This window comes from Nipponia nippon, unplaced genomic scaffold (assembly GCF_047370975.1).
Source record: "Nipponia nippon isolate SJK-2023a ecotype South Korea unplaced genomic scaffold, ASM4737097v1 scaffold_2, whole genome shotgun sequence".
Lineage (NCBI taxonomy): Eukaryota > Metazoa > Chordata > Aves > Pelecaniformes > Threskiornithidae > Nipponia > Nipponia nippon.
The window spans coordinates 97,429,862-97,456,903 of NW_028262336.1; the positions used below are offsets into that span (position 1 = coordinate 97,429,862).

The window sequence follows — 27,042 nt, forward strand, 5'->3', positions numbered from 1 at the left end:
ATACACGCTTTTAAAAGGTGGGGAATGCATGTAAATTATTTTATAGCATTTCTTCTACTGAAAAAAATATTTTTGTCAATGTGATCTTGTGGCAACTTTTTTCACAGAGAGCAAAAAAACTATTCAGCTGTCCTAAGCAGCTAGAAAAAAATACGGTATGATGCGGGCAAACAGTTCTGCCAGACGAGGAAACACGTTTCATTCCTAACAGCGTTGGGTTACTTCTTCCTTTTTGCTAAATGAGAACAAGCAGCTTGCTACTTCAAGTGAATAACTTCCTTTGTAGTCCCAGGATTTCTGCGACGTTCCCTTGGGCATTCTGTTGACGATTAAATGAAAGTAATCGAGGTAAGGTACCGGGGCTGCTGTTCTTACGCAGAGGGTAAGCATCCATCTTTCCACTGTCATAAAACGGGCTACTTCCAGGCTCAGCTTTCGGCTGGCTTCCTTCTTCGCGGGGTGAGGCGCTGCCGCTCCAGACCTCAGCAGGGAGATGAGAGCTCCCGGAGCTACGGTTCGCATCCGTCACCAGCAGCTGAAGAGGGACGGAGCTGGTGCCTTGCACCGCCGGCGGCATCGCACCCGCGCGTCAGGTCTGTTACGCACGTGGATGGTGAGGGGGAGCCGGGCAGACGGCTGGTATTTTGTTCTCTTTGTTGTAGTTGACAACGAAATATGAAGCTGCAGGAGAAGGTTGTTCCTACCAGGTGAACCTGCTCTTGCTCTGCTCTCCCACGACCTCTTGTCCTGTCCCCAGGGGCTGTTCACTGCCTTCCAAGGAGCCGCTTTCCTTTTCTTTTTTCTCCCTGTGCTTTGTTATCGTAATTTTTCCTGCTAATGGTTTCACTGCTGATAATCTGGGTTGCTTGTAGGAACTGAAAAGCCCAAGTTCAGAGCATTCCGTCCTGAAAATGCCTCGGAGATGGCATCGTTACACCCCACATCCCTCCCATGAGGCCAAGTGCCAGCCCACAGCCAAACCCCATCGCCATCTCTCGGCTCTTACATCCCACAGAAAGACCGGGGTGGAAGAGCTTAGAATAACATATGGCTTCGAACGGTATTTTGTAAGTTAGGAGAAAAAAGCTTTAAATAGTGTTTTGTCAATGAGGAGAAGCAAATATATCTGGTTTTAGTAAAACAACAGCGCTGCAGGCAATGACCTCCAGCAGAAGAGGGTCTGCTCTATATCAAATTTTCTGTCATACCTGAGCATAGCCGTATCTTGCTTTCATATACAGGTATGAGCAATTGCAGGATAAGCTTAATAAGACAAAGATCCTTCAGAATGCCCTGGAACAGGCTGGGAGAAGGGATTAGGCTGCTAAATTTCAATGCCTGCATTGAGGACGTCTAAAATCAAGGGGAGCTCCCTTCTGCTTTCCCTTTCCTCATCACGCTGCACAAAACCATCAACAACAAAGAAGGGCTACAGAAAATCAGTTCATTGCAAATACCCCTAAGGTCCTGCAGTCAAAACAGGACGATCTTTCTCCCAGTAACATAAGTGAGGCTCATTCTTTAAAAGTGTTTCAATAGTTTTTCATAGTAAAGAACTTCATAGGCATTAACTACGCCGAGACGGTCAATCTGATTATTTAAAAGGCGTACTTTGTAAGAAGTTTCCAAGATTGTTCAAGATATATAATTAATAAAAGAAATTCGTTCGCATCGTGAAAGTGAGCATGGTAATTGGATAAGCACAGTAACTGGATACTCTCCTGTTACAGCTGATCGTATTAGTTATTGCCAGCCCGTCAGCACCACACAAATCTAAGCTGAGTTGCCTATCTATCTTCCTGGAGGTCTTTCTTTTCTGAACTGCTTACTGCAAGCAGTCAATGTTCAGGCGTGCAAACGACTAAGTCACATGGCGGTATGTTTCCTCATTGACTTACAGAGCTATACGTTAAAAAAAAAAAAACAAAAACGAAACCAGAAATATACCAAAACCCAAAAGCTTTCGTAATTTAAGTGTTGGAAGCAAGTCAAAAATGGTCAGACAAAGCTTCCTGATAAGAATGTGCAAAATACAAAAAGAACTGAAAAATCGTTCCAGAAGTGAGAGACTGAGTATAGTTTTCCTGCTTTCTTCCTGGTACAAGTTCTGTCTTTCTCAATATAGCTGAATAAAGCTAAAACTGTGGTCTGTTATATATACAGTAGCAAATGCTACACCATTCAGGAGAACTCAGGATCGAAATAATTCTTTTTTTTTAAAGTAACTGACGTTTTCTCACTCCTGTATCATTCATGATTGCAAAATAAATGTGTAAACATAAATCAACCATAAGGTGTTATTTAAATCGTAACAATGAACTGATTCTTCACATGCAAAAGATTGCGCAGAGCAGCCTTACAGCATAACCCGGGAAGAGCAGGGTAAAAAGGGAACACCGTGATCTAGCAAGTCAGCCCAGTTCAGCAGAGCACTTGCCTATTTTTGTGCCATGTTGAACCCGTGAGTATTCCTGAACCGCTGCGTACGACTGATGCCTGCCTACGCATGCGTGCCCGTCAGCGTACTGCACAATGCGCGCTGCGGTGAAAACACAAACGCAAGTCCAACCAAAGCCGAGCGTGCTCTACGGATATCTGGATTGCCCTCCGAGACAGGCACGCTTTCCCAAAGACATCAAGGCAGAAGCTGAATTCCAGAGCTGCCTGATTTGCTAAAATGCATCTACACCGTGAACTCGTTTTCTCTGCCAAGAAGCAGGGAGCTGCCTGTTGTCACTGCTAAACTCCTTCCAGAACCTCAGCAACTTAATCTGAAACTAGAACATGTACTTTTACGCTCCGCTGCAGCATGTGGTCCAGACCCACCCGAAGCTGACCCAGGAACGGCTGGAAGAAAGCTGACAGGCTTCTCTCTTAAGATTCTGGCCCCTTGCCCGAGATCGCTCCCTTTGCTTCTGTACATTCACTCAAAAAAAATAAAGCATCATAATACAGAGTTATTTTTAAGGGACTACGTTTAGGAAGCTCACCCAATCAATGGATAAAAATAAGTAGTATTCATGAGGCCAGATTCTAGACTGTGTTTGGGGAGCTTAGGTTCTTTCACCTGGAGAGGAACATCTCCCACCCCCAAACCAAAAATTGCACTATGTGGTATTTCTTCTGCTCCATCACCATGATTCTGTATCTTGCCAGCTGCAATATGGTCAAGAGAAGGACCGGCTTAACAAAGCCATGCTGCCAAGACAGAAGGTAGGTGCACGCAGTACTCCAAGTTTGTTCTTTTCTGCTAGGGCTGCTGTAATAAATTCAACCCATTTGCACCAAAATATAAATAAGAGTAGCGTCACACACTGAAAAACAGAGGCGTAGATTTTAATCAATCTATCACCTAACAAACGCATCCATTTTCTTTTGCCACTGAACACAACATTTCTGCTTTAGCTCTACACAAGGTCTTCAGCAGCCTCCTCCTTCTAAGGCCTGCAAATTTTCTAGATATTCGGTGACAGCCTCTATCTCTGCAAACTCCAGTAGCCTGTTGATTAACTTATCCAGTGCTTCTTTCCCACTTAGAATTTCCTATGAAAAAAATAACAACAGACAAAAGCGTTACTGACTGTGCATCAGTATTATTCTGAAAGGCTGACTACTCAAACGAGAAGCTCCTGGAACGCACTTTGCCTGGAGTCTTATCGATAAGCAAGAAAAAGCAACAAAAGGAGCTACTGGTGCCTTCCTGCGATGCTTTCACGTAACCCATGTGTTGACATGAAAATCCCCTGGCAAGAACGATCAAGGGTTGAAGGACCTAATTCAGATACGGTTGCTCATGCCAAGAACTAGTTCGTTTTGCAAGCAAAGCTTAACTAACTCTTGTTAGGCAGTTTATGGTTTCAGTTTCACTCAAGAAAAGTAACAAGTTCCCAACACTAAGTAACTGAAAAGCTTGACTAACACAAGTCATTTTTATACAGTCATAGAACTTCTTCCCGTTCTCCTCCACCAGGGTATTTGTGTACCTATTCCCCACGCCATTAAATATGAACCATTCCACGTTCAACATGCCCTGTGTTCTCTGAAGTTACCCAGGACATCTGTGGGTGCAGCTCAAAAAGTGTTGCTTCTTATGCAACAGCACTTAGAGTAAACTGGATACCTAAGCCAAAATAGTGAAGGGTCACCCTAAATTTTGTCCTAAAATTCAAAACATTTTCCATAAATTTAATAAACAAAAATCCGTTTCCCTGTAGAAAAACAATAAATAAGATTCAAGCCATATATAGAGATTCACTCAGAAGTAAAATATCAGGTAATCTTAAAATGAAAGCATTCAGATTCAGTTTCTTTTAACTGTGGCTTGCGAGGCAAACATAAAGAAAAGTTGTTCTTTCTCTTCACTCCAGCATGAAAGGGAGAAGGAAAGACTCAGCTTAACTAAAAAAAAATTCCTTCTTGTCACGTTTTTCTTTTGGCCGTACCAAGCTTCAAGAATCTCAAATTTCATTTGTCCAGTTTGGCCAAGGGACTCACAGAGTTCACGACTGAGGACTGCACTCTTGATCATTTTTCACTCATACAGTACGAGAAAAATACACAGGGAAGCAGACCAGTGAGTTATATCCTGTGCCAGTCATCTTTAACACTACCCCGTAACACGGCAGAAAAGAAAGTTTAAGCTTTGTAAATCTATGACGTTCTGTCCGAGCACGACCGGCTATCTGATTGCCTCATATATATTAAATTGTTTTCACCAAGTTAATTTTTCCTTGTTATTGTACACATCAGTATCTAACTTTAAAAACTCTCATAAGCAACCATTACCTTGATATTGCGTGCATCATATGAGATCCTGTGGTCAGTGACTCTGTCCTGGGTGAAGTTGTAAGTACGAATTCTCTCTGACTGGGCTCTTGTTCCCAACTGTAGTGAAGCAGCAAAAAACAAATTCTACTATGTTTTGTTTAAAAAAACAAAAAATCAAATACTCCTCTAAACCAGAACAAACTTTAATGGATCAGCCTGTTGCACCTACAAACCTAGCAGTCACTGGCGTAGCATATGGGTTTTTTTAAATATTGTGGTGTTACTAAACTGTATTATTTGTGATTCTGTATCACAGACCAAGTTTTAACATCCTCCAGTACACTTCTGTTCCAGCTCTGTAGCTGGAAGAATTATGTAACTCTTAGAAGTCATGTAAGGCAACACACATGTCTATACGCGTCCTTAGTTCAAAAATGTAAGAGTGTTTTTCTTTTTTGGGCGGTTATAGCTCCCACAAAAAATAATGACAGTAGGCACCATTAATAACAGAAGCAGCACAGTCAACATGAGGCAAAGCAGTTCCACTCATGTTTGGCTGTCAGAAATTAGCACTGAAAGAGGAGTAAATTGAGAATATGAAGAGTAGTCCTCTAGTGGTAAAGTGCAAGAGTGCAAGCAGTTCTAAGTTTTAAAACAGAACTCCAAACGTAGCATTGTTGTGTGGTTAAATTCTTTATTAAAATGGAGAATTAAATGCTAAAAACTGCTTAGAGAAATCATAGAATAGAACCATAGAATTGTTAAGGTTGGAAAAGACCCTTAAGGTCATCGAGTCCAACCGTTAACCTAGCACTGCCAAGTCCACCACTAAACCATGTCCTCGAGCACCACGTCTACCCGTCTTTTAAATACCTCCAGGGATGAAGACTCAACCACTTCCCTGGGCAGCCTGTTCCAATGCTTGACCACCCTTTCGGTGAAGAAGTTTTTCCTAATGTCCAACCTAAACTTCCCCTGGCACAGCTTGAGGCCGTTTCCTCTTGTCCTATCACTCGTTACTTGGGAGAAGAGACCGACCCCCACCTCGCTACAGCCTCCTTTCAGGTAGTTGTAGAGAGCAATAAGGTCTCCCCTCAGCCTCCTCTTCTCCAAACTAAATGACCCCAGCAATGGGTGTCTGCTTCCATGGGCTTTTTTGAAAATTTCATCTGCACCCACATGTATATTTCAAAATGCGGAATTTGCTGAATATATTCTGAAACATTAAGAAAGGTAATTTACTTTTGCCTGGTTTTCTGCAGTATTCATATAAATGTACATCTAAGTTCTTTATGCAGCTTTGAAGGCTCTCAAGTTAAAATTAATAACAAAAGATAAATAGCTCGCCACTTAAAATGACTGAATTAATAATCTACAGGAACAACACACTTAAATGCAACCTGAAATTAGTGACTAAATAGCTAAGCTGGAAACTTTGGAGTACTGAATAATTCTGTAATTCTGAAGTATTTTTATTCCTGTTGATCACTGTTGAAGTTTGCACCATGAATCATAGAATACCAGGTTGGAAGGGACCTTGAGGATCATCTGGTCCAACCTTTCTAGCACAATCTAGATGAGATGGCCCAGCACCATGTCCAGCTGAGTCTTAAACGTGTTCAGCGTAGTGGAGTCAACCACTTCCCTGGGGGGATTATTCTGATGATTGACTGTTCTCATTGTGAAAAATTTACTTCTTGTGTCCAATTGGAATCTCCCTGGGAGTAACTTGTACCCGTTACTCCTTGTCCTCACCATGTGACTCCTTGTAAAAAGGGAGTCTCCATCTTCTTTGCAGCTCCCCTTTAAGTACTGGTACATGGTGATGAGACCACCTCTAAGCCTCCTTTTCTCAAGCCTGAACAAACCCAGCTCTCTCAGCCTGTTCTCACACGGCAGGCTTCCCAAACCCTTGATCATCTTGGTGGCCCTTCTCTGGACCCCCTCCAGCCTGTCCACATCTTTTTTGTATAACGGGGACCAGAACTGTACACAGTATTCCAGGTGTGGCCTGACCAGCGCTGAGTAAAGAGCGACAATGACTTCTTTACCTCTGCTGGTGATGCCCTTTTTGATGCAACCCAGCATCCTATCGGCCTTCTTGGCCGCAGCAGCACACTGTTCACTCATGTTGAGCTTCCTGTCCACGAGGATCCCCAGGTCCCTTTCCACGGAGCTGCTCTCTAGCCAGGTGGATCCCAGTCTGAGCTGCACTTCTGGATTATGTTTTCCCAGGTGCAAGACCTTACACTTGTCCTTGTTAAACTTCATAAGGCTCTTATTAGCCCACTCTTCCAGCCTATCCAGATCTTCCTGCAGGGTGGCTCTCCCTTCCAGAGTGTCTACTTCCCCACTCAATTTGGTGTCATCTGCAAACTTCATCAGGCTACGCTTGATCCTGTTATCCAGACCGCTTATGAAGATACTGAATAGCATTGGGCCCAATATCGATCCCTGGGGAACCCCACTTGTGACGGGTTGCCAGTTTGAAAAAGAGCCATTTACCACCACCCTTTGGGTGTGGCCCATCAGCCAATTCCTCACCCACTGCACAGACCACTTGTCCAGGCCATAACGCATCAGTTTCTCCAGGAGGAGGCCGTGGGAAACCGTATTGAAGGCCTTGGAGAAGTCCAAGTAGACAATGTCAACCGCTCGCCCCATGTCAACTGAACAGGTTGCTTTCTCATAGAAGGCCACCAGATTTGTCAGGCACGATCTGCCTTATGTGAAGCCGTGTTGGCTTTGCCCAATCATGTGCTTCATTTGACTTGTGGGAAAATACTCATTTTCCCATTTGACAAATGGGAAAATACTCAAAGAATGGGAAAAGAATGGTCGCATATTTCAAGAGAAAAGCACGCTTTGCAGCACAACTTGAGGTAACTCTTTTATGGCAGCTGTTTCTTCCTGAAAAGGTTACCTAAACCGTATCAGATAAACTGCCAGCTAACTGCAAAGTGGCAGGATTGTTTATATACTTGTTTCTTTCAAAAGCTCTGTATGATCTTACAAATGCTTTGGTTTGGAAACAGGTTAAAATACAATTTTGAGAACTTCTGATCCTAGTTTTCATGGAAAATAACTTTTTACTGATGCTCTGTTTGTGTAACTCTGGCCCAAACAGGGGGATTCAATACATGATGTTGAGTGCTGCCTTCTGGATAATTCCAGCTAGTCTTCTGACTCTTCTTTCCAGCTACAGTTGATGTCTCTTTTTCATTGCCTGAGAAGTCTACACTAGTGTTGAACTGAGATAAGTAAAACATAGACTTACCATTTTAAAACACAAGATTCTCCTTTGTAAGCACACCTGGTTAGACACACACACTCACTTGCTCTGTCACTGTCACTCAAAAAGTCTACAACATAGCACCCTCTCCAGATTTCAGCAATCACATGTTCTCACCTGCAGTTTTCTGGCACTCTGCTCTTGACTTATTTGTTTTTCAATGATCTGCTGGTACAGCTTAGCTCTCAGTGTCCGCAGAGCTATTTCCTTGTTCATCTGCTGTGATCGCTCCTGCTGGCACTCAACTGCTAGTCCTTCACAGAGGGATTCAAGAGAGCTCAGATCAAAAGCCCATTATAACAAAGAACAAACAAGCTAAATTAATTCTAACACATCAGGCAAATGAAACCTTCTAGAGTGCTGGGTTGTAGGGCCTTTCAGCTGTAGGAGAAAAAGTCATTTTAACACACTGGCCAGAACCATTAGTATGTTTTTAAACTCTTCACAGCTGCACCAGGGGCTTTGTTCAGTGCTACAGAAAAGTCAGGGATATTTTAAAATCTCACGAAGCAAACAAGTTTCTGACATTGCCTCCAGAAAAAGGGTTCACTCCAATTAGCTATCACATGTGAATAAAGTAATTTGCAGAGCCTACAGAAGCATGTTTAAAACAGTGTAACACAAGTTTTTAAAGTCCTAGTCTAGATAAGCTCTTGGAGACTGGGAAATTCATTATTCTAGCAGAGAAGGGTGTCTAAACAATACTGGAGAGTCTTGAACTTAATTATGAATAATGAAATAAAGTAAAATAAAGGTCTTCAAAAGAAATTTAGTACTTATTTTTACTTTTAATTTGATTTCTGAAATAAAAAGGCATCTAGGAAACAGCTGTTTTCAGGTCACTACTAGAATTACTTGTGCCTACAGGGATTCTGCATCTGGACAGATAGAAACCCACTGAATTTCAATAAAAACAAATCCTAAGACACAGTGGTCCAGTACATACACTACCTTCCCATCAATATAGATTTTCCTTCCTATTCAACATATGATAGCATTATCTAGTACTGAATGAAAATCTTCAAGTCTGCTTTTTTCTCAGTCTTGTAACTACACAGGTTCCAGCTAGGCAAGGCGCACCCTCGGTTGCCAATGGCCATTATTCCTGAAGGTACAGAGCACACAGCACGAATTATTTACATATTCCATCCCATCCCTGTCACCCTTCATTTGTTCTTTCATCCTTCAAAGACAGTGTATTCATTAAACGCTCCCTCTGAAGACAAAACTGGCATAATAGCAACACGCTGACCATTGTGCCACTGGTACATATCCCTTTTCTCACATGTTGCCTTGCTAGAAGAGGGGCAGAACAAGAAGGGGCTACCTCTTTTTTTTGGTATAAGGCCCAACCCTGCAAACTCACTCTAAGAGACAACTTGCAGGATCACAAGCTTTCTCTTCAAGATACAGATTTAGGGTGATTACAAGCATGAAATACAGCCAGACTTACCTGTGGGAAGGTGTACAATTCTCACAGCACTATCAGTTTTGTTAACATGTTGCCCTCCTGCTCCTTTGGCCCTGAATGTATCTATACGCAAATCTTTGGGATCCACTTTAACATCAACCTAGAATCAAAGAAAATTACCACTTTCTGCTCATTCTAAAAATATTTTGAATGTCAATGATGCTCAGTGTAAAAAAAAAAAAAAATCACTTCTCAAAAAATTGCTCCTTTACAACTGTTCCTGAGTAACAGCTATAATTACTATACTTTTAAAAAATGCAATGCCAAATATCTCTGCAAAGCAAGTGATGCTTTAAATATTTCACTTATTTTTTCAAACTCTCACTCTAGGTCCTTCACAAAACAAGGTATGTGTCTGTGTGTGAAACAAAACAAAATCAGCCAGTTTTTGTAAAACCAATAGTTTTGGCAGGGAGACTAAGAAATAAGCAAATAATCAAAAACTACTTCTAAACAGCAGTGCAAGGATCTTGTTTGTGAGTCCAGCTTGAATGATTCTTGCAACAGTGCTTAAAAACATCTAACTGAGGAAAAACTGGGTGTATCCAGATCCAAGTAAGGATTGCAGCATTGGAAATACGAACCCATGATGACCTGAACCATAGTTTGAGCTCAGTGGATGGGAAAGGAACATTCAGATCTGATCAATGTTGCAAGGAAAGCATTACAAGGAAGCAGGAGAACTTGCAGGGAAAGCCTATGGGATCTGTTTTTGTTTATTTTGTGTGTAAATTGCTGGTTTAAGTGAGAACTGTCTGTATCAGTGAGATCTCAGAAAGACTAGCCAACGCATTCACTCATTCAAATTCAAAGCAGACTGTCCTTGATTTAACAGAGAAGGACACCAGTAATTTAAATGAAACCAAAAAAACCAAAAAGGACCTGCATAATCACATTACTATGCAACACTGAATATTTTCTTGGGTATATTCCCTGTCTTAATACATGACATAATTTAAAATTGGCGTATTCATAGCAGTCAGCTTTCTGAGTGTTGGGGCTGGAATACTCATTGAAACAATTATTGATTTACATGCCATTTCAGGCAACAGCAAATCTCTGCTTCTGCTGACCCATCTATGATTTAAACATGTAAGGTACAGAGCCAAGGACTATCACCTTCCAGAGTCAGAGAACTTGTGGTTCACTTGCTGGGACTTGCACAAGCACTTGGGTATCAATAAAGTCCCAAAACAGTAACAGTAACATGGTTTTAAATAACATCTACTCCAATGCCAAAATGGGTGGGCAGGGACACACTGCCGTAGCACCCTGACTAACAGTTAGTTTACCTCTTCTGGCTGAGGGAGGACAATAACTGACATTGTCCCAGTGTGAATACGCTGCATTCTTGATGATAGGCCCGTCTCAGGGATTCGCTGGACTCGATGAGTCCCTCCTTCATATTTCAGATGCCTGTAGACATCATCTCCCGAAATATGAGCAGCGGCATGATGCAACCCACCTAGAGGGACAAAGAAGATGTGACAAATATAGCACAGAAACACTGCTTTTAATTTCATTGTCTTGGTAGAATGTCTGAAGAACTACTGTACCTATCTCAGCCGGTGTATAGTTCACAATGTCAAAGGTCCAACGTTTATAGTCTGCATAGTTCTGGTACATCTCAAACATTTCTTTAGTGAACTGTTGGCAGATGTCTCCTAAAAATATAAAGGCGCTAAAACATAAATAGCAGTTCACAAAATGGCAGCTACCAGTTTTTTAGATTTAGCTGCAACTCTAACCACAGTCATTAGACAGAATAATACTCTTCTTTAGAAAGTATTACTTTATACCATTAAAGTATAAAAAGGCATTAAGAATAACCCGTAAGAAGTTTAATAAAGTTGGATGGAGGTTTGAAGTAATCTTTACTGTGGGGACTTTGCTGACCTCCAGTTGTTCTGCCAGCTGTCACCTCTAATATGACATGACTTCTATCATATTTTTCCTTTGGCACTAGAAGCTGGAAAAGCTGAAAAGGAAAAAAAAAAAAAAGAAGAATGTCATTATCTCCTTCATGACTCTGTATCTCCTCTTAATCAAATTTACAGCCAACCCTCACAATTGCCACAGCTTGAGAGCACACAACCGCTGATTTCTTTTGGCAAACTAGTAAGTAGGACTAAAAACTGTCCAATGGCCGTTGCAACTCAGTGCAGTCAGTGTGGAAATGAGATATGCTGGTGCATCCACAGGAAGCTAGCTGAAAATTCAATCCTGCAAAGTCAGATGCCAAGTCACCCACTCCAACCCCAACTACCTATGAACACAAAGTTATTAGCTATAACCCACCCAATCTTTACATTAAACTTATTTTTCAGTAAGTCCCACTTCATATTATTTCAATCTGAACGTAGAAATGAGCCCAAACATAGAGCTCTCCACTGAATCGTTTCGGCTTCTCTGCTTGTAACAGACACGCATGGGGCTGTCAGCTGAAGAGAAAATGAAAGACTGCAAGTTCCAATCAGAAATCTTTCAAGAATGCAGGCTCTGCTGCCACAAACAGTTACTAGGATGTCATGTCAGGTCTCAATAGCACAGACTCACCATTTTTTTAATCCCCTTCAGCATCTGCAGACAGACAAGCATGCAAACAAAAATGACTAAAATAATAAGCTTCTAAGACACAATTGTCAGTAAGAAGCTTACTAATAATTAATGTTGCCACTTCTTTTCAGGGAGAATACAGAAGCTGGACTTCTGTTTCATTAAACGCAAGTGTCAGTGTCTATTGGTAAAATCACAAAGGAACATTTTTCTGACATCTTAATTTACAAAGCTGTATAATTTTACCTCAGGCTCACCTTTCTGCACAACATGTTGATTTTTTTATCCAGGGTTTCCTTCTCTTCTAAGGCAAGCTCTAGAAGTTGTTTCTCATCTCTGCTGTCTAGCTCTAAATTCCAGCAACAGGAATAGGTGTTAGCCAATCTCACCTAGCTTAGAGCAAATTGTAATACAGCTGTCCAAAGACATGCATTGCAGCACATAAAAGCTTGCAGTTGCATTTTGCCAGCACGAAATATCAAACAAGAGCAGCCCAAGCCAGGATGCACATTGCTAACTAAATGATCATATTTTTCAGGGGAGCTAGAAGGAGTAGTGGATATCTTACCTCTCAATCTCCAGCTTATGGCTCAAAGTCTGCATCAAGCAGATGCCAGTTCCACCTGACAGTTACTCACTCTCAGTTATACTGATGCTTATGTCACACGGATTGACAGTCCAGGGGTAAATCCACAAACAGATTTGACAAAATACGTCAAAAACACGCCTGGAGACAAGAAGTGCCTCAGTTTCCCTTATTACAATTTTTCACGCAACAAAATTTTTTGTTTCTAGACTTGCCCAGAAGCACCCTTATATTCAATAATTTGTAGCCAACTCATTAAGGTAAGCATTACAAATATAGGTATGATGATAATAATGGGGTTTCTAACCCTCTGTCTCCTGCTATTCAAGAGATCAATGAGATCTGGGAGTTCGGGATGCATGTCATCTGGGATGTGGGAGACCTCACCTCGACTCTTTGCTTCGCTTAAGGAGATTCCCTTCCCCTCTCTTCAGCACGTGAGACCACAATCTGGAGTACCGCGTCCAGTTTTGAGCTCCCCAGTACAAGAAAGGCATGGAAATACTGGAGTGAGCCTAGTTGAGAACCACCAAGATGGTCAAGGGCTGGAGCAAAGGATGTATGAGAAGGGGCTGAGAAAACTGTGTTTGTTCAGCCTTAAGAAAAGCAGGCGGACAGTAGGTTTTATTGTTGTGTACAACCACCTAACAGACAGACATCGAAAAGATGGAGACAGACTCTGTATATCATGACAGAAGACATAAGCTGGAATACAGAAAATTCTGATTAGATATTAGGAAAACTATTTTCACCCTAAGGGTGGTCAGACACTGGAACACAGGCTCAGAGAGGCTGTAGGATCTCTATCCGTGGATATACTCCAAACTCAACTGGACAAGGCCCTGGGCAACCTGCTCTAACTGGTCCTGCTTTGAGTAGGACATCAGACCAAATGACCTTCAGAGGTCCCCTTCAAACTAAATTATTCGATGATTCTGTGATTAGATTGCCCCTTCCCACATTTTAGAGCTTACTACAAAACTAGGAAACATTCTCAGGTAAAGCTAGCAGAAGTGCCAAACCTCTTCTGCTATGGAGGCTCCAGTTTACACCAATTAAAGATGCTGATCAGTTAGCATTAGATTATACACTAAATAGAAACCTGGAAGACAGTTAGAGTCAAGTGGAAAACCTGCCACTGCCAAAATAGGGAGCACCATCTCCTTTTCGCCTTTCTTCCCACTGTTCTACCAGCTGAGGATTGGCTCTGTCACTCCTCTCATCAGAAAGTAAACCAATTCAACTCACCGAAAGAAAACAACAGGTCTGGTTAAATAAATGCATGTATTTTACCATGCCAAGTTGAAGTAGATTTAATTTACAGACGATTACCAGCAGAAATGGGAGAATGGGGAAAGACAGCTTTGAACAGCTGGGAGTGAGAAAAAGGGAAGAAAGCAACAAAGAGGAGGAGAAAGTCTTATGCTTTCTGGTCAGCATGGAAACCATAGGTTTGCCTCGGATGCAGCACAAAACCGGACACTCAGTAGCTGAATGCATCTCCTCGCCTTGCATGACCAGTTGCCTGAGCTCTGGATGCTGCGGCAGGAATCAGGTACCTCAATGGCAGGCACAAGGACCGCGGGCTCCACATCTCTGGGCATCGGGAGCCTGGTTCCCATTCACAGCAGCTCACACACACACACATTTATTTACCGGTGGCCTCAGCAGCGAGTCTTAAGAACTAAAGGGGCTGGGATGTTGAACCAGCTTTGTATACTCAGCAAGGACAGCAGCAACTCCTCCATATCACAGTTTTTAATTTATGTTCTAGGTTTTTTTTCCTTAAACGAAAGATGTCAGATCAACACTTCAACCTGGCAACCCCTGTACATAAGGCAAGAACCGTATAAATTTCCCTCCCAGTATGTCGCAGCTCCAACCCAAAGCCGGTACTGAATCAAAGGCTTCTAGCTGGTCCAAAAAGCATCATTATTGATTAGTTAGATAAACAGTATCAAATTAACTACTGTCAGCAGACATGAAAGAATGGTCTGGTGGTGACCAACGAGCTTAAGGTTCAAAGGACTGGCGTCCCATTCCTACCTCCCTGCAAACCTGACCTTTAAGAATTCACTTAATCTACCCCATGACTCACATCACCAGTGGCAAACCAGGAAATAATATTCTTCTGCTTCACTGAGTCTTGCAAATATAAAATCCTATAGCAATTGTGAGGAATTTGGGTACTACAGAGAAGAGGGTCACTTAGGAGCTAAATGGAAAACAGAGCAGTCAAATGAAGGGAACATCTGTGTTTTAACTTAGCCACATGATAAACAGTACAGACAGAATAATTTGGTGCCATTTAATTACTTCTTGGCTGTAATTTTCTTTCATTCTTTTCCCTTCTTTCAACTAGAGCTCACTCCATTCATCCATATCATAATTTATGGAACTAAAAAAATCTTCATTATATTTACTTCATCCAAAAATAGCCTTTTTAAGTATGAGTTTTCCAGTGTTTTCTTAACACTAATTCTTCCAAGAATATTTCTTTTTCTGCATTATATTTCTGTCCCTCCTCACCTTTTCCTCTCTCCAGTGAAGAGAACTTGAGAGGGTTGGAGATTAAAACATTTTCAATAACCACTAGTTTTTCCAAAAGCACAAACATCTATTTATCTCTAAAACTAAAGAAAACAAATGTTTTCTACCTTGTAAGCAAGTTACATTTTTACCAGCTTTATTTCAATATGGCTTTTCCTGTTTTGTCAACACCCCTTAGTTCTTCCTCTGAAAAGCACCATGAACTTTTATCCTCCTCCATTTACACCGCTGGCTACCCATTTCTCCCGTCCTTTGCTTTTCCCTTGCTTCACTTCTTTAACATAAGCCCCATTCTCTCCAGGCCAATGCTTCCCTCTCTTGGCTTAATACCTATCGGTGTTGCAAAATGGATGACATTTTTTCTTTCCTACTGTGTGCACCTCCTTACACTTCTAACACTGTTTTTTTTCTCAAAATGTTGCACCGTTACTTATTTTGTAAATTCTTTTACTCCCTGTGCACTTTGTTATTCCTGAACGGTATCAAAAACAGCGACAATTTTTAATTCTTTTTTGCCCTAACTTCTACTGTAGCAGAGTATTGAAAAGCAGCAGCTTCGTAGACAACCATCAATTTTTATTCCTTGAAGGGCTCCTCAAATATTTTCAAAGAAATATTAGCTTTTGCCATTTAAATTGGAAGCTGACAATTCAGGGACTAATGAACCTTCATGCAATTTGCTCAATAAGAATCAATGAACAAGCTAGATGGAATCCCATTTTAAATAACACATCTATCGAATGTATTAGGCTTGCTAAATATTTTTCCTTCAGTTCACACCGCTCTCGGTTCTATCAAAAAACAACCTTAAACCAAACATTTCCAAACTGTTTCTGCTAGATGGATATCCCCAAGTTTCCAGATGATCCCTACTCTCCCAAGTTGGCTGTATTAAGACCTCAAACTGAAGTGAGGCGAGATGAGAACTGGAAGGATGTGGCTGGATGCAGAAAGCCGAAGCAGCACGCAAGCTCCTAGGAGCAGTCAGAACCAGAGAGTGTTCCAGGGCTGGCTTAACTTATTTAAAAGCTTTCCTCAAAGGCTAGGGAATGAAGTTTTATCACAAGCAAAGCTACTGTTTTGAAACAAGTAAGTAGATGTGTTCTCCTTACCTCTGCACATAGTTTCTAACTCCTGAACTTCTCTTTCAGCCTCTTTGATTTCTTGAAATGCAGCTGCAATGGGGGACAGATCGGCACATCTTCTCCTCAGGGTTCTTTGTTCAAAGTCATTTATTGAGTCAGCATTTAACAGATGACTAACCTGCTGGTATTCCTTGCTTAGAGTCTCCAGATGCTTCTGCACAGCCTCATGCTTCCACAATGCTCGAGAATCCTGATGTTTTCTCCTATGGCGAATGTTAAAAGATGGAGTGAATCTAGCTGTGTCCAATAAAGATTTTGGCCTCCAAAATCCATAGCTGTGCAGTCCCACCACATAACCGATGTTCTTTGCAACAGGAGGACGAAGACAGCTGTGAAGCTGACCGTGACAGTAGCAATTGGCAAGCAGGCTCTTGAAAAGACAGACACTTTGGAAAGGTTTCATTTTGTTTCTTATTTTTCCACCACCTGAAATTAAAATTAGACAGTACATGGACCAGGGTTATTATCTAGAAAAAGAGAGCATTCTATGAAAAAAAACCAAACCCAAATAAACACAAGAACTCTATCAATCCCAAATCCTGTTCTTGATTACACCAACACAAATGTAACTGTCACGGACAAAACTATTCCTGTTTTAGTTCTGGTTTAAACCAGAAACTCTTATCAGCACCGTTGTACTGGCTGAGGGTTGGAAAAGGGTCTCTTCCCTCACCTCCTCAAACAGTTTATTTACACTGTGGAAAAGCTACTGTAGATCTGGCTTTACAGACAACAGCTTCATTTTGCCATACGTCTCATTGGAAAAATCCAACCATTTCATGCCTTACCGGCGAAAGAAAAATGTTGATTACAGAAGACAAATCTATGCTAGAGCTGCAGAATTATAGAGGGAGAATGTATGAAATGTGTAGAATTAATGTGCAAAATTATACCCACTACCATAACAAGATGTAACCTTGGCAGGAGGACATGAGTAACATCGAGCTGACCTTGCAACAGGTTAGTCAATGGGGCTACAATACACTTGCAAGAAATTACTCACCCATATGTGTACTATGTAAGACATGGGCGCAGTGCTTTATGTCCCCTGTGTACTCCTTCCCATGATATACTTACATTTAAGTGTTATAAACATTTTCTATCCAAAAAGTGAGTAAGAAGCTGGTACTCTGAAATACAACCCCTGTATTTTTCTGAGACGATTGGCCTACAGTTTTGCAGGACACAGGCTCCCCTTAGCATCACTGCTGCTCCAGGAAAGATCTTTTCCTTTTCATTTTATACCATCAACATTGCAAACTATGCTACGAATTTTTACTGTGCTCTAAAAATTTATATTGGAGTGCAAGGGTCTACCAAGAGGACTAAATTGGAATCATTCGTATTCTAGGACTACTCACACAGAAAAGGTTTAACAAATAAAGCAGCACTCCTTAATACCTCTGCCAGTGCCACAATCCCATCTGTCTACTGATTTTTACAAAAAAAAGTGGATTCAGAGAAAATAAGAGCATGAAACTTTCGCAACAGGATCTCTTTGAAACATACGCTTCAGTTTTCTGACACAATTATTTTTTACTCATCAGTGACAAGACCTTCTGTGTATCTTCAGGCATTTTATTAACAAATTACTATGACATCCCAACTACTCAACTCACCCATTATCCTCATCTATTTACTTTTATCCAGTTGTCCACAAAGAAGAAAGAGCAATACGCAGTGAAAGCCTAAGTACTGTGTCTTGCTTGCCTGGATGGCTGTTTTAGTACCTACAGAAGGAGGGGAGGACCTTTCTTGTACTTCTGCACCTTCCCCAGATCCCCCAGCTGGCAGGTGCTATCGAACCCACAGCGGCAACTTCAGGAGTGCTTTAATTTACAGAAAGCCGATGATACCCCTCATGGATTGTTCTAGTGACTAAAACTGGCTGTAGCAGAGGGATCATGTTCCCTTCACCGGGAACACAGCAAAAGGCACAAATCAGGCTCACCATCTACAATCCTGGACTTAGTTGCTCAGGGGCACGCGTAGACTCAATTCCAAAAGACCTAATTCTGCTGATGGTACTGGAGTTGCTCCAGGCCCGCATGGCCCATCGTCATTTGGTCAAGTGCTAACCATCATTAACTCATTTTAAAAATATTAATGCTCTATTTTATTTCAATTAATTAATTAAATAAATATATTAATCATAACCAGCTAACTAATTTTTTACTGGTGTAGTTAAGAAGTGATGTACTCAAATAATAACAGATTTGTACTATAGTTCTGCCTGGGCTCTCAAAAATAAAATTCATGCTTTTAAATGCCTAAAAAACCTAAGTAATGGCATGACACAGGCCTTCAAGGAAGTCAGAAATTTCAAAATAACTTCGCTATGTTAACTAAAAAAGGTATCTCCTTTTCAGAAAGATGTTGCCGCGTTACATTTGTGCAGAAATAAGCACGCATAAAGCTTTTACAGAGCTATGAGCAGTAGATGACCTATTAACTTCTTTCCAAACCAGATTTTAATAACTTTCTAATGTGACAAAATTACCCTGTGCACATCACAAATCAAAACCAGCAAGCAAAAGTGACAACTGTAATTGTCTTATTAAAATAATGAAATAATAGTTTAAAAAGCTAATTTCCAGTCAAGAAACAGTTACCAATGCAGTGACCACTTTAAGAGGTTTTAAAAAAAAAATTTCTAACAATCAAAGACGATATTAACTCCATGCAACTGAATTCAGACACGTAAGAAGAGGTAGGTGTAAGGAAGGAGCATGTATTTCAATGCACACTGTAACAGGAACAGCTCAAGGCCGTGCGTCCAAGGCCACTCTTAATCTCTTAATACGCTGCCGCCTCCCACCACAGTTACCCCGAGCAAACCCCCCGAAAGCCGTGCACGGAGTCCTCCCAGCAGCCATCCCCCATTGCAAGGGTTACGGGTCGATGGGGAAGGCAGGGCTGCAGAGCAGGCAGGAGCAGGCAGGAGCAGGCAGGAGCCGGCAGGAGCAGCAGCTGTGAGCGGTGAGGGGGGCTCCGCTCCCCAGCACCCATCGAGGAGCTCTGGCACTCACCGTCCGCACACATCGGCACCATACGGATCCTGCCTCAAAACAGGAGGCCGTGGCAGACGGGAAGAAGAGAGGAAAAACTCCCAGTCCCAGCATGCCTGACGAAAAACACGACTCCCGGCATGCTTCGGCTTGGGCCCGCGTGGCCGGCCAGCCCTCGGCCGCAGGGCCAGCCCGCGGGGGCACGGGGCTACCGTCACCAGAGGTCCGTGAGCATCACTTGAGCAACGCAATTAATAAAGGCAGACTTTGCTTTGCTTTGCAAAACACAAGCCCTGAAATAAAAAATGGGGCATGCGACCTTAAAAAATAGGTCTGCATTTTCGGTATCTTCCTCACGGCTGCACAGTAACACACTAACTTCAGCAACACTTTGGGAGAAATGGCAAGAGTAACAACAAATGGGAATATTCACTTCTGTTTCCAACCTCTAAGCTGTTATATTACGTACGCTTTTCCACGTATTTTCCCAAAACACGGGCTGAAAATACATGTTGTTCGAAATCTGGTTATTCAAAGGTTAATTTCGGAGAAGTTTGCATAAAACAACGTTAAGTTCCACTTTATGTCAAAGCTCACTATTCAGTTATATTTAAAATGAATTATTACCATGCTAGTAAAGACAAACATCAGTTATAAAATTATTAATAAACATAACCACTCAGATTATCATTACACTAATAGGTTACAGCTTCCTAATAAGGTGTATTTTAAAACATGCTATGTATATGCACATTTTAATAGCTAATATTAAACAGATTATACAACTACCTCCCTAATTATATTTGCATTTTAAAAAGACTTAAGTAACATTGTTTTCTGATAGCTGTAATCACCCAAAAATTCAATTTACTTACTCTTTGCTATATATGCTATAGGAGGGAAATGTATTCAGACATCTAGGATGAAAAATTCTGCTGCTTGAGACTGTTTTACGTTTCCCTTAGGTGCACCACTTGGACTGAAAAATCATTCTTTCTTCTGAAGTTTGCTTTATTCCAGTAACTTTCCCTACCTCTTTTATATTTGAGCAAATCCAGCTCTGCTATAAGTGCTTTAAAACCCACTGTGTTCCGAATTTCTTTCTTCCCAGCTACTGTCATTCAACAGGATTAAAAAAAGGTAAAAATTTGGTACTTGGCGCATATAACGTCAGGGGGGTTTGGTGAGGTGAATATTCTAAAAGACTGGAAAGGAGACGGATCAGTCAGGGAGGATTTGGATCAAACCTCATCAGCACACGAATGACAACTAACCGCTTGTTTAGATCTGAGGACTGATCCTGGCTCTGCTCCATCCCCTGGGACAGAAGGCAAGACAGACGGATTAAAAGGCTCTTCCAGAGAACGGGACCCACCCCAGAGCTGATCCAGTCTACAGGGGGGCCACAGCAAACAGCACCCCGAAACCTCACAGGCGCTTCCCCAGGCCTGAGCCTGCTGCGCTGTGCCGTGGGAGACGCCATCGTCCAGATGCCGTCTCCACCGCGCTTCACTCTTCTTCTGCTGTGGCTTAGACCTCAGTGAAAGGAAATGATAAAATTATCCTCGCATTGGGACTCTAAATATGCAATCTGATGCTTAAAATTTTTGGGAAGGTAATCCATGGGAGGACAACTGAGAAGCTAATAAGAACATGAAAACTGTAAGCAGACTACACACTCAAGAACTGATTTTAAAAGAAGAGGGTAGGCCAAGGAAAACCAAATCAGCTTCTACTCCAGCCAGTAATGGGTCTTACATTAAATCCTCTGATTAAAAGCGATCATGATTCAGTTTTTATTATGCCTTCATGGAGAGTTCTTTAATTTAATTCTAAGTGTGAAAATAGGGACTGTAACAAATGCTCAGCCCTCCCTACCAGGCAGCAGACCACGCGGGGACCACGTGGACAAGACAAGGGCTGGACTCTGTACTGTCAGCAGGGTTGCCAGATAATACCATCAACCACAGGACCTAGTCCATACATCTCATGTTCAAAACATATAGGATACACTCTTTCCCCATGTTTATTGTATGCTTTCGTAATGCAATATGGGAATTGAGTATGAAGGATGGGAAATCCCGTTGCCATCTGTGCTTCCACCTCCCTCATGGTTTGCTTTGACGAAGCAGCTGCCTATGGAGCTGGTGAGGACCAGAGGTTACAGGATGGAGGCTGTTTGGGGCAGGGTGCCACTGCCTTCCTCGGCCGCCGCGGCAGCTCACGGGGATATCGGGGGCAGAAGGGAAGCGTGACAGCAGAAGCACAGTGAGGCTTCAGGGCTTCGGGACAGAGATGGCCGTCCTATACTTTAAAACAACTGCTCCAGAAACTGGAGGCAAAGAAATGGCCCATCAGACAACACAGGCTCCAGGCCTTACAATGCGCTTGGCTGGAAGGCAGGTCCCTGCCCACACGGAGGCCCTTTTTCACTCAGGGGGCCCTAACCGGGTTTAGCGATCTGCAAGCATCGTGCCACAACTTCTACAGATACCAACTGACATTGACAGGTCACGGAGTGAAGTGAGAGACACGGCAAAATCACAAGCTTGTTATAATGTATATATCACTTTAATATTGCTCCCCCCTTTCGACCCACATAGTTTGTCAACAGACCTCTGAATTCTTTCTGTTTGAAGGAAAAACTGGTGACAGAATCATACGCGTCTTGAATACAGTCCTGTTTATTAACAAAGCCTGTAGAAAGAGCTTTGTTTTGCCCGGCACAGTGGGATTAAATGACGAGTTTTCCTGACTGCACTCCCAAACCTCACTTTCAGCTAGAGCTCTGCCTCCCCCAAAAGCTCGTTGCTTTGTTTATTCTCTCCCAGCTAGTCTACAAACGTTTCTTTTATTGCCTCCTTGCTTTCCTTTTCTTGCCGCTTTTAACACAGATTTTTAATACAGACACATGGCTAAATACAAATCGAACCCCTGCCTCTTATTTGCAATTTGTCTATTTTCAGACAGCGTTCTTTCCAGTATTTGGACTAGCAGGAAAAAGAGACCTTTAGCTGTCAAGAACAGCCTTACTGCTCCAGACCAAAGGTCCACCTAGCACAATATTTGCCTGACCATCTCGGAGATGCATCTGTTTATTGCTCAACCCAACCAGAGGCATAATGTGCCTTTTGCAAAGACAGAAAACTAGAGTTCATAAAGTCAAGGCTTCAGCTAGTTATAAAAAGTGCTGAATACATGCTGTGATACAAGCGGGCTCTGAAAATGATGCGGCGGGGCAAAGTCAAGTTGGCCGTTCTTGTCACCAGTACTCCTGCTTTGAAAAAATCAGATACTGAATACAGCAGTACTACACTATATAGCAGAAAGAACAGTGAATTAAATCATAGAATCATAGAATTGTCAAGGTTGGAAAAGACCCTTAAGATCATCAGGTCCAACCGTTAACCTAGCACTGCCAAGTCCACCACTAAACCATGTCCTCAAGCACCGCATCTACCCGTCTTTTAAATACCTCCAGGGATGGAGACTCAACCACTTCCCTGGGCAGCCTGTTCCAACGCCTGACCACCCTTTCGGTGAAGAAGTTTCTCCTAATATCCAACCTAAACTTCCCCTGGCGCAGACTGAGGCCTTTTCCTCTCATCCTATCGCTTGTTACTAGGGAGAAGAGACCGACCCCCACCTGGCTACAGCCTCCTTTCAGGTAGTTGTAGAGAGCAATAAGGTCTCCCCTCAGCCTCCTCTTCTCCAGGCTAAACAACCCCAGCTCCCTCAGCCGCTCCTCATAAGACTTGTGCTCTAGACCCTTCACCAGCTTCGCTGCCCTTCTCTGGACACGCTCCAGCACCTCGATGTCCTTCTTGTAGTGAGGGGCCCAAAACTGAACACATTGGGTACAGTATGTGGAAAATACACATGCTGCTATCAGTGATCCAGGTGATGGACACCATTAAAAGCATGCCAGAACAAAAAAGTGAGAAATAAACACAATTAAAGATATTCCTTCTACAAAGAAACTTATTACAGACCATACATCTAAATGAAACAACACTGAAAACAACCACCATCCACAAAAACAATGGCCATAAACTGATGCTCAGCTAAGAAGAACTAGGAAAGCATACACTGTACTTCTTTAATATTCTCCTCGCCTTTGCTATTTTCATCTCAGGAAGCTTCCTAAGCCTACCACATTTTTTTTTTTTTCTAATTAGTAGTCCCCAAGTTAGGCTGTCATCCCGGTTACTCTCTCCCAAGAAATTGTCCCCTCTCTCGTTCCTTCCTTTAGCCTGAAAGGAAAGCAGCTCTCATGTCCGTCAGCTTCAGCAAGGCTTGTGACAAGTCAAAGACACGCTGCGTGGGATCCTCAGTCACAGTCACATAGTCACCTACTTTATGCATAACCAAATAAAACATGTTAAGCACACAGCTTTTCCAATTGGCTCTTGTTATATTCTATTTTCTACACGCTTGCTTTACTGTGGGTATCTATCATGTTCATCATCTGGGACAGTAGGTGGATAAACATATTATTACAGAATTAATATCCTTTTAAAACATAATTAATATTTTTAAAGGGTAATTACATAAACAGAGATTCTCATTGAAGCTGCCTAGTTTTTTCCCTGTAAGATGCTCTTTTTAATTGGTTGTAACCTTGACAGTTTAACCAGTTTTCCTTCTAAGTAAATGCCCCAGGCCATGTGGTTTTAGTGTTTCTGGTTGGGTTTTTGTTGTTGTTTTTGTTTTGGTTTTTTTTTTTTAAATTTCTTCAAAGATTCATTTAAGAACCATTTCTGGGAAGAACGAGAACAAAAATTTATTTTCAAAAGACCTTAAGCCTCCTTTGTCGGAGGAGCCAAGCCATGAATAAACGCTGACTGTTCTGAGCGTGCACGACAGCGCTGGCAAGTTTTACATAACCAACTGCTGAAAAATGCATTAATGCAATAGATGACATCCCCGCTCGCCAACAGTCTGGCTGCTAAGTTTGCTGTTGTTTCCTTAAATACCCGCCAGGGCACAGCAAGCACGCAGCGCCGCGAAGCTCTGCAGTTTACAGGGACTTCGCTCTCTCCCAGTACCTCCCAGGCAGCCTGGCTCTCCCAAGCGTCGGCTCGGGCGAGCTGTTGGGATGGCGGCCACCAAAACTCGGTTACGAGGGGCAGAGGAGGAGCGGGACAGGGAGCGCACGAAGGGGGCTCTCTGCCCTCCCAGCCACGGCCGGGAGAGGCCACACGCTGCGGAAACCGCCGCACCCCGTTTCCACAGCCCTCGCCTGGCAAACAGCCGCCACCCGGGCCTCGGGCGAGCGGGAGTTACTGTTTGCCACCGAGCCCCGCGGGTGGGAGCCCCCTTCCCCCTCCTCCCCTCGGGGCGTTGCCGAGGGCTCCCCTCCTCAGGGCCGCCCGCCTCGCTCGCGGCAGGTAACTCCCCTCCGGGCCGCCGAGGGGGGAGAGCTACCCCCGACGAACAAGGAGGCCTCCCCTCAGGCCGGGCGGGCAGAGCGGATACGCGGGAGGGCGCCGCGGAATAGCCCCTCACGCCCGGACTCGGCGGGGAGGGGGGGGACAGCGTGTGAGGGGGAAGCAGCGGGGGGCCGCCGGGCGGCGGTGCGCCTGCGCGGAGGGGACCCCGGCTGCCATTTTGCAGCGTCAGCCGGGCGGCGAGGCCTCCCCGGCAGCTGCGCAGAGGAGCCGCGCTCGCACGCAGCGTCGGAGGCAGCCGGCGGGGAGGGCGGCGCAGGCCAATGAGTTAAAGAGTCGCCGCCGCCGCCGCTCGGGCAGGAGTCGCGCCGCCGCCCCGCGGAGTTCGGGGTTTTCCTCCCCTCCTTCTCCTCCCCTCCCTCGTACCGACGGCCGCCCGGCCGCCGCTCCCGGGCCGCCCCCACCCCCGCCAGCCTGCCTCCCTCCCTCCCTCCCGCCGTGCCTGCCCGGGGGCCGCCCGCACCATGCCGTCCGTGCCGCTGCCGCCCAAGGAGAGCAACCTCTTCAAGCGGATCTTGGTGAGCCACCGGCCCCGCTCCTCTCTCTCCCCCTTCCGCCGGCGCTTCTTCCTCCTCTTCCCTCCCGCACGCCGGCCTTGCTCGGTGCCCTCCGACCCGCGGCGCGGGTTACTTCGCCCGCTGCCGGAGTTGGCGCCGGCGGAGCGAGAAAGGATGCGGCGCCCGCGCTCGCCCGGGGGAGAGTCGGGGCTGCCGCCGCTTCCTCCTCGTCCCGGTTCGTCCCCGCTTCTTTCCTTTGTCTGGGGCCCGCCGAGCAGGCCGGGCGAGCCCCCCTCGCTCGTCTGGGGGGCCGGGCCGGGAAGGGTTGGTGTCGCCCCCGGCCGGGCGAGGGCGGGAAGGAGGGAGGGAGGCAGGCAGCCGGCCACCCGCCGCTCCCCCGCGGGCCGCCGTTCTCCTTCCTCCCCGCCCGCGACGGTAACTCCGGGGCGAGCTCCGCCTGCGGGGCTCGGCAGCGCGCCGCCGCCGCCGCTCCGTCCTCCCCGTCCCTCTCGCCGCAAGCGGGCGGCGGCCCTGCCGGCGGAGGCGGGCCCTTGCCCGCGCCCCGAGCGGTCTGGCGGCGGCTGGAAACGGCGGCTTGGGGGGGGGGCTGTCATCCCGGCCCGCCTGCCCTGCGCCGGGGGCCTGGCCCGGGGGCCGGTGTGCTGCCCGCCGCCGTCGCCTCCCGCCCGTGTCGCCTTGCTCGGGAGGGCGGAGGGAGACCTGGAAGCGCGGTGCGAGCGCGGCGGGGATTTGGCGTGGCCAAGTTGGTCTCCGTAGGTACTGATGTTCAGTAAGCACAGCGGTTGTAGTGGAGGGACTAGATCAAAGCTAGTTCACTGAGCGGTCTTAAGTGTAGTTGAAGGTGTCTGGTGGGTTAAACCGTCCCGACGCTACGTCCTTCGGAAGCCTTGTCCCAACTTTTGTGTGCTGGGTGACTTTGACTCAATTATTATGTTGGGCTACTTCAGCTCTTTGAGGATTAATGGTGCGAAGGACGCTTAGTGTTTGTGAGGTAATTTTAAAGAAAGAACTTGCTTTAACTGTACGTTTCTATTCAATCACTGTATATTTTATAATGCTAACTCTTTCTAAAAAAAGTGCCCCCCCCCCCAAAAAAAAAAACCCACACCACAACCCACAGCAGAACACCAGGCTGCCCTTTTCATGAACTTTTCAGTGTAATAGTAATGGAGTTCCAGCCTCAGCAAAGTTGAGGCGCTTTGTGCCAGTTTGCTCGTCCGCAGGCAGAGGAGGGCTGTGCAGCACAGTGGCGATCTGTCGGCAGGCACGGATTTCTTCAGTTGTGTTGGAATTTGTTAGGCTGGCCTCTAACTTTGTGGTTGAGAGGTGAGCATTTTGGCTCTAGGGAGCTGAGCTCAAACAGCGTGTGTAAGCCTGTGTACTCCATATGTAGCTGGTGCGCTTCAGCAGGTGCTTCAGAGCTGTTTTCTTTTACGTGCTTTGGGGAGTATGGAGATTTTAAGAGTTCATGGTTCTGAATGGTGATTTGTTGCTTACTGCATGCTTATGGTATGCATCTTAGTAAGTCATTCTAGCACTCCTCTTTCTCTCTGCTAAAAATAAATGACTAATATTAGAACAGTTAAGTGATTATTCTTACTAGTAGCAAACAAGTTCACAGTAGCAGTCACATTTGAAGTTTTTTCAACTGAAATATAGAACTTTTTTGGAGATCATGTTTTAGACAACCTGTTCTTTT

The 27,042-nt window shown here is 44.2% G+C and overlaps 2 protein-coding genes across 7 annotated transcripts in view; one reads left to right on the forward strand and one right to left on the reverse strand.

Annotated features, from left to right (window-relative positions):
• Positions 1 to 3,319: 3,319 nt before the first annotated feature.
• Positions 3,320 to 25,435, reverse strand: MTRF1 (mitochondrial translation release factor 1). Of its 3 annotated transcripts, none has more exons than XM_087755969.1 (10): positions 25,289 to 25,435; positions 16,335 to 16,793; positions 12,344 to 12,435; positions 11,427 to 11,508; positions 11,087 to 11,194; positions 10,823 to 10,995; positions 9,513 to 9,630; positions 8,177 to 8,313; positions 4,786 to 4,884; positions 3,320 to 3,543 (listed from the first exon to the last, which is right to left on the reverse strand). In XM_087755969.1, the coding sequence occupies exons 2-10, from the start codon at positions 16,768 to 16,770 to the stop codon at positions 3,421 to 3,423; spliced, it is 1,368 nt and encodes a 455-aa protein (XP_087612095.1). In that variant the 5' UTR covers positions 16,771 to 16,793; positions 25,289 to 25,435; the 3' UTR covers positions 3,320 to 3,420. The 3 variants fall into 3 exon arrangements, with proteins under 3 accessions (XP_087612095.1, XP_087612094.1, XP_009461393.2); XM_087755968.1 differs by lacking the exon at positions 25,289 to 25,435 and adding an exon at positions 19,397 to 19,553; XM_009463118.2 differs by lacking the exon at positions 25,289 to 25,435 and having other exon boundaries at positions 16,335 to 16,818.
• Positions 25,099 to 27,042, forward strand: part of NAA16 (N-alpha-acetyltransferase 16, NatA auxiliary subunit) — a 71,239-nt gene continuing 69,295 nt past the window's right edge. For 3 of the 4 annotated variants that reach the window (XM_087755960.1, XM_087755959.1, XM_087755962.1), the window contains exon 1: positions 25,148 to 25,343. In XM_087755960.1, the coding sequence (XP_087612086.1) occupies positions 25,290 to 25,343 (54 nt within the window). In that variant the 5' untranslated portion in view covers positions 25,148 to 25,289. Of the gene's footprint in view, positions 25,344 to 27,042 lie in introns of all 4 variants that reach the window. The other variant, XM_087755961.1, reaches the window with a different exon arrangement.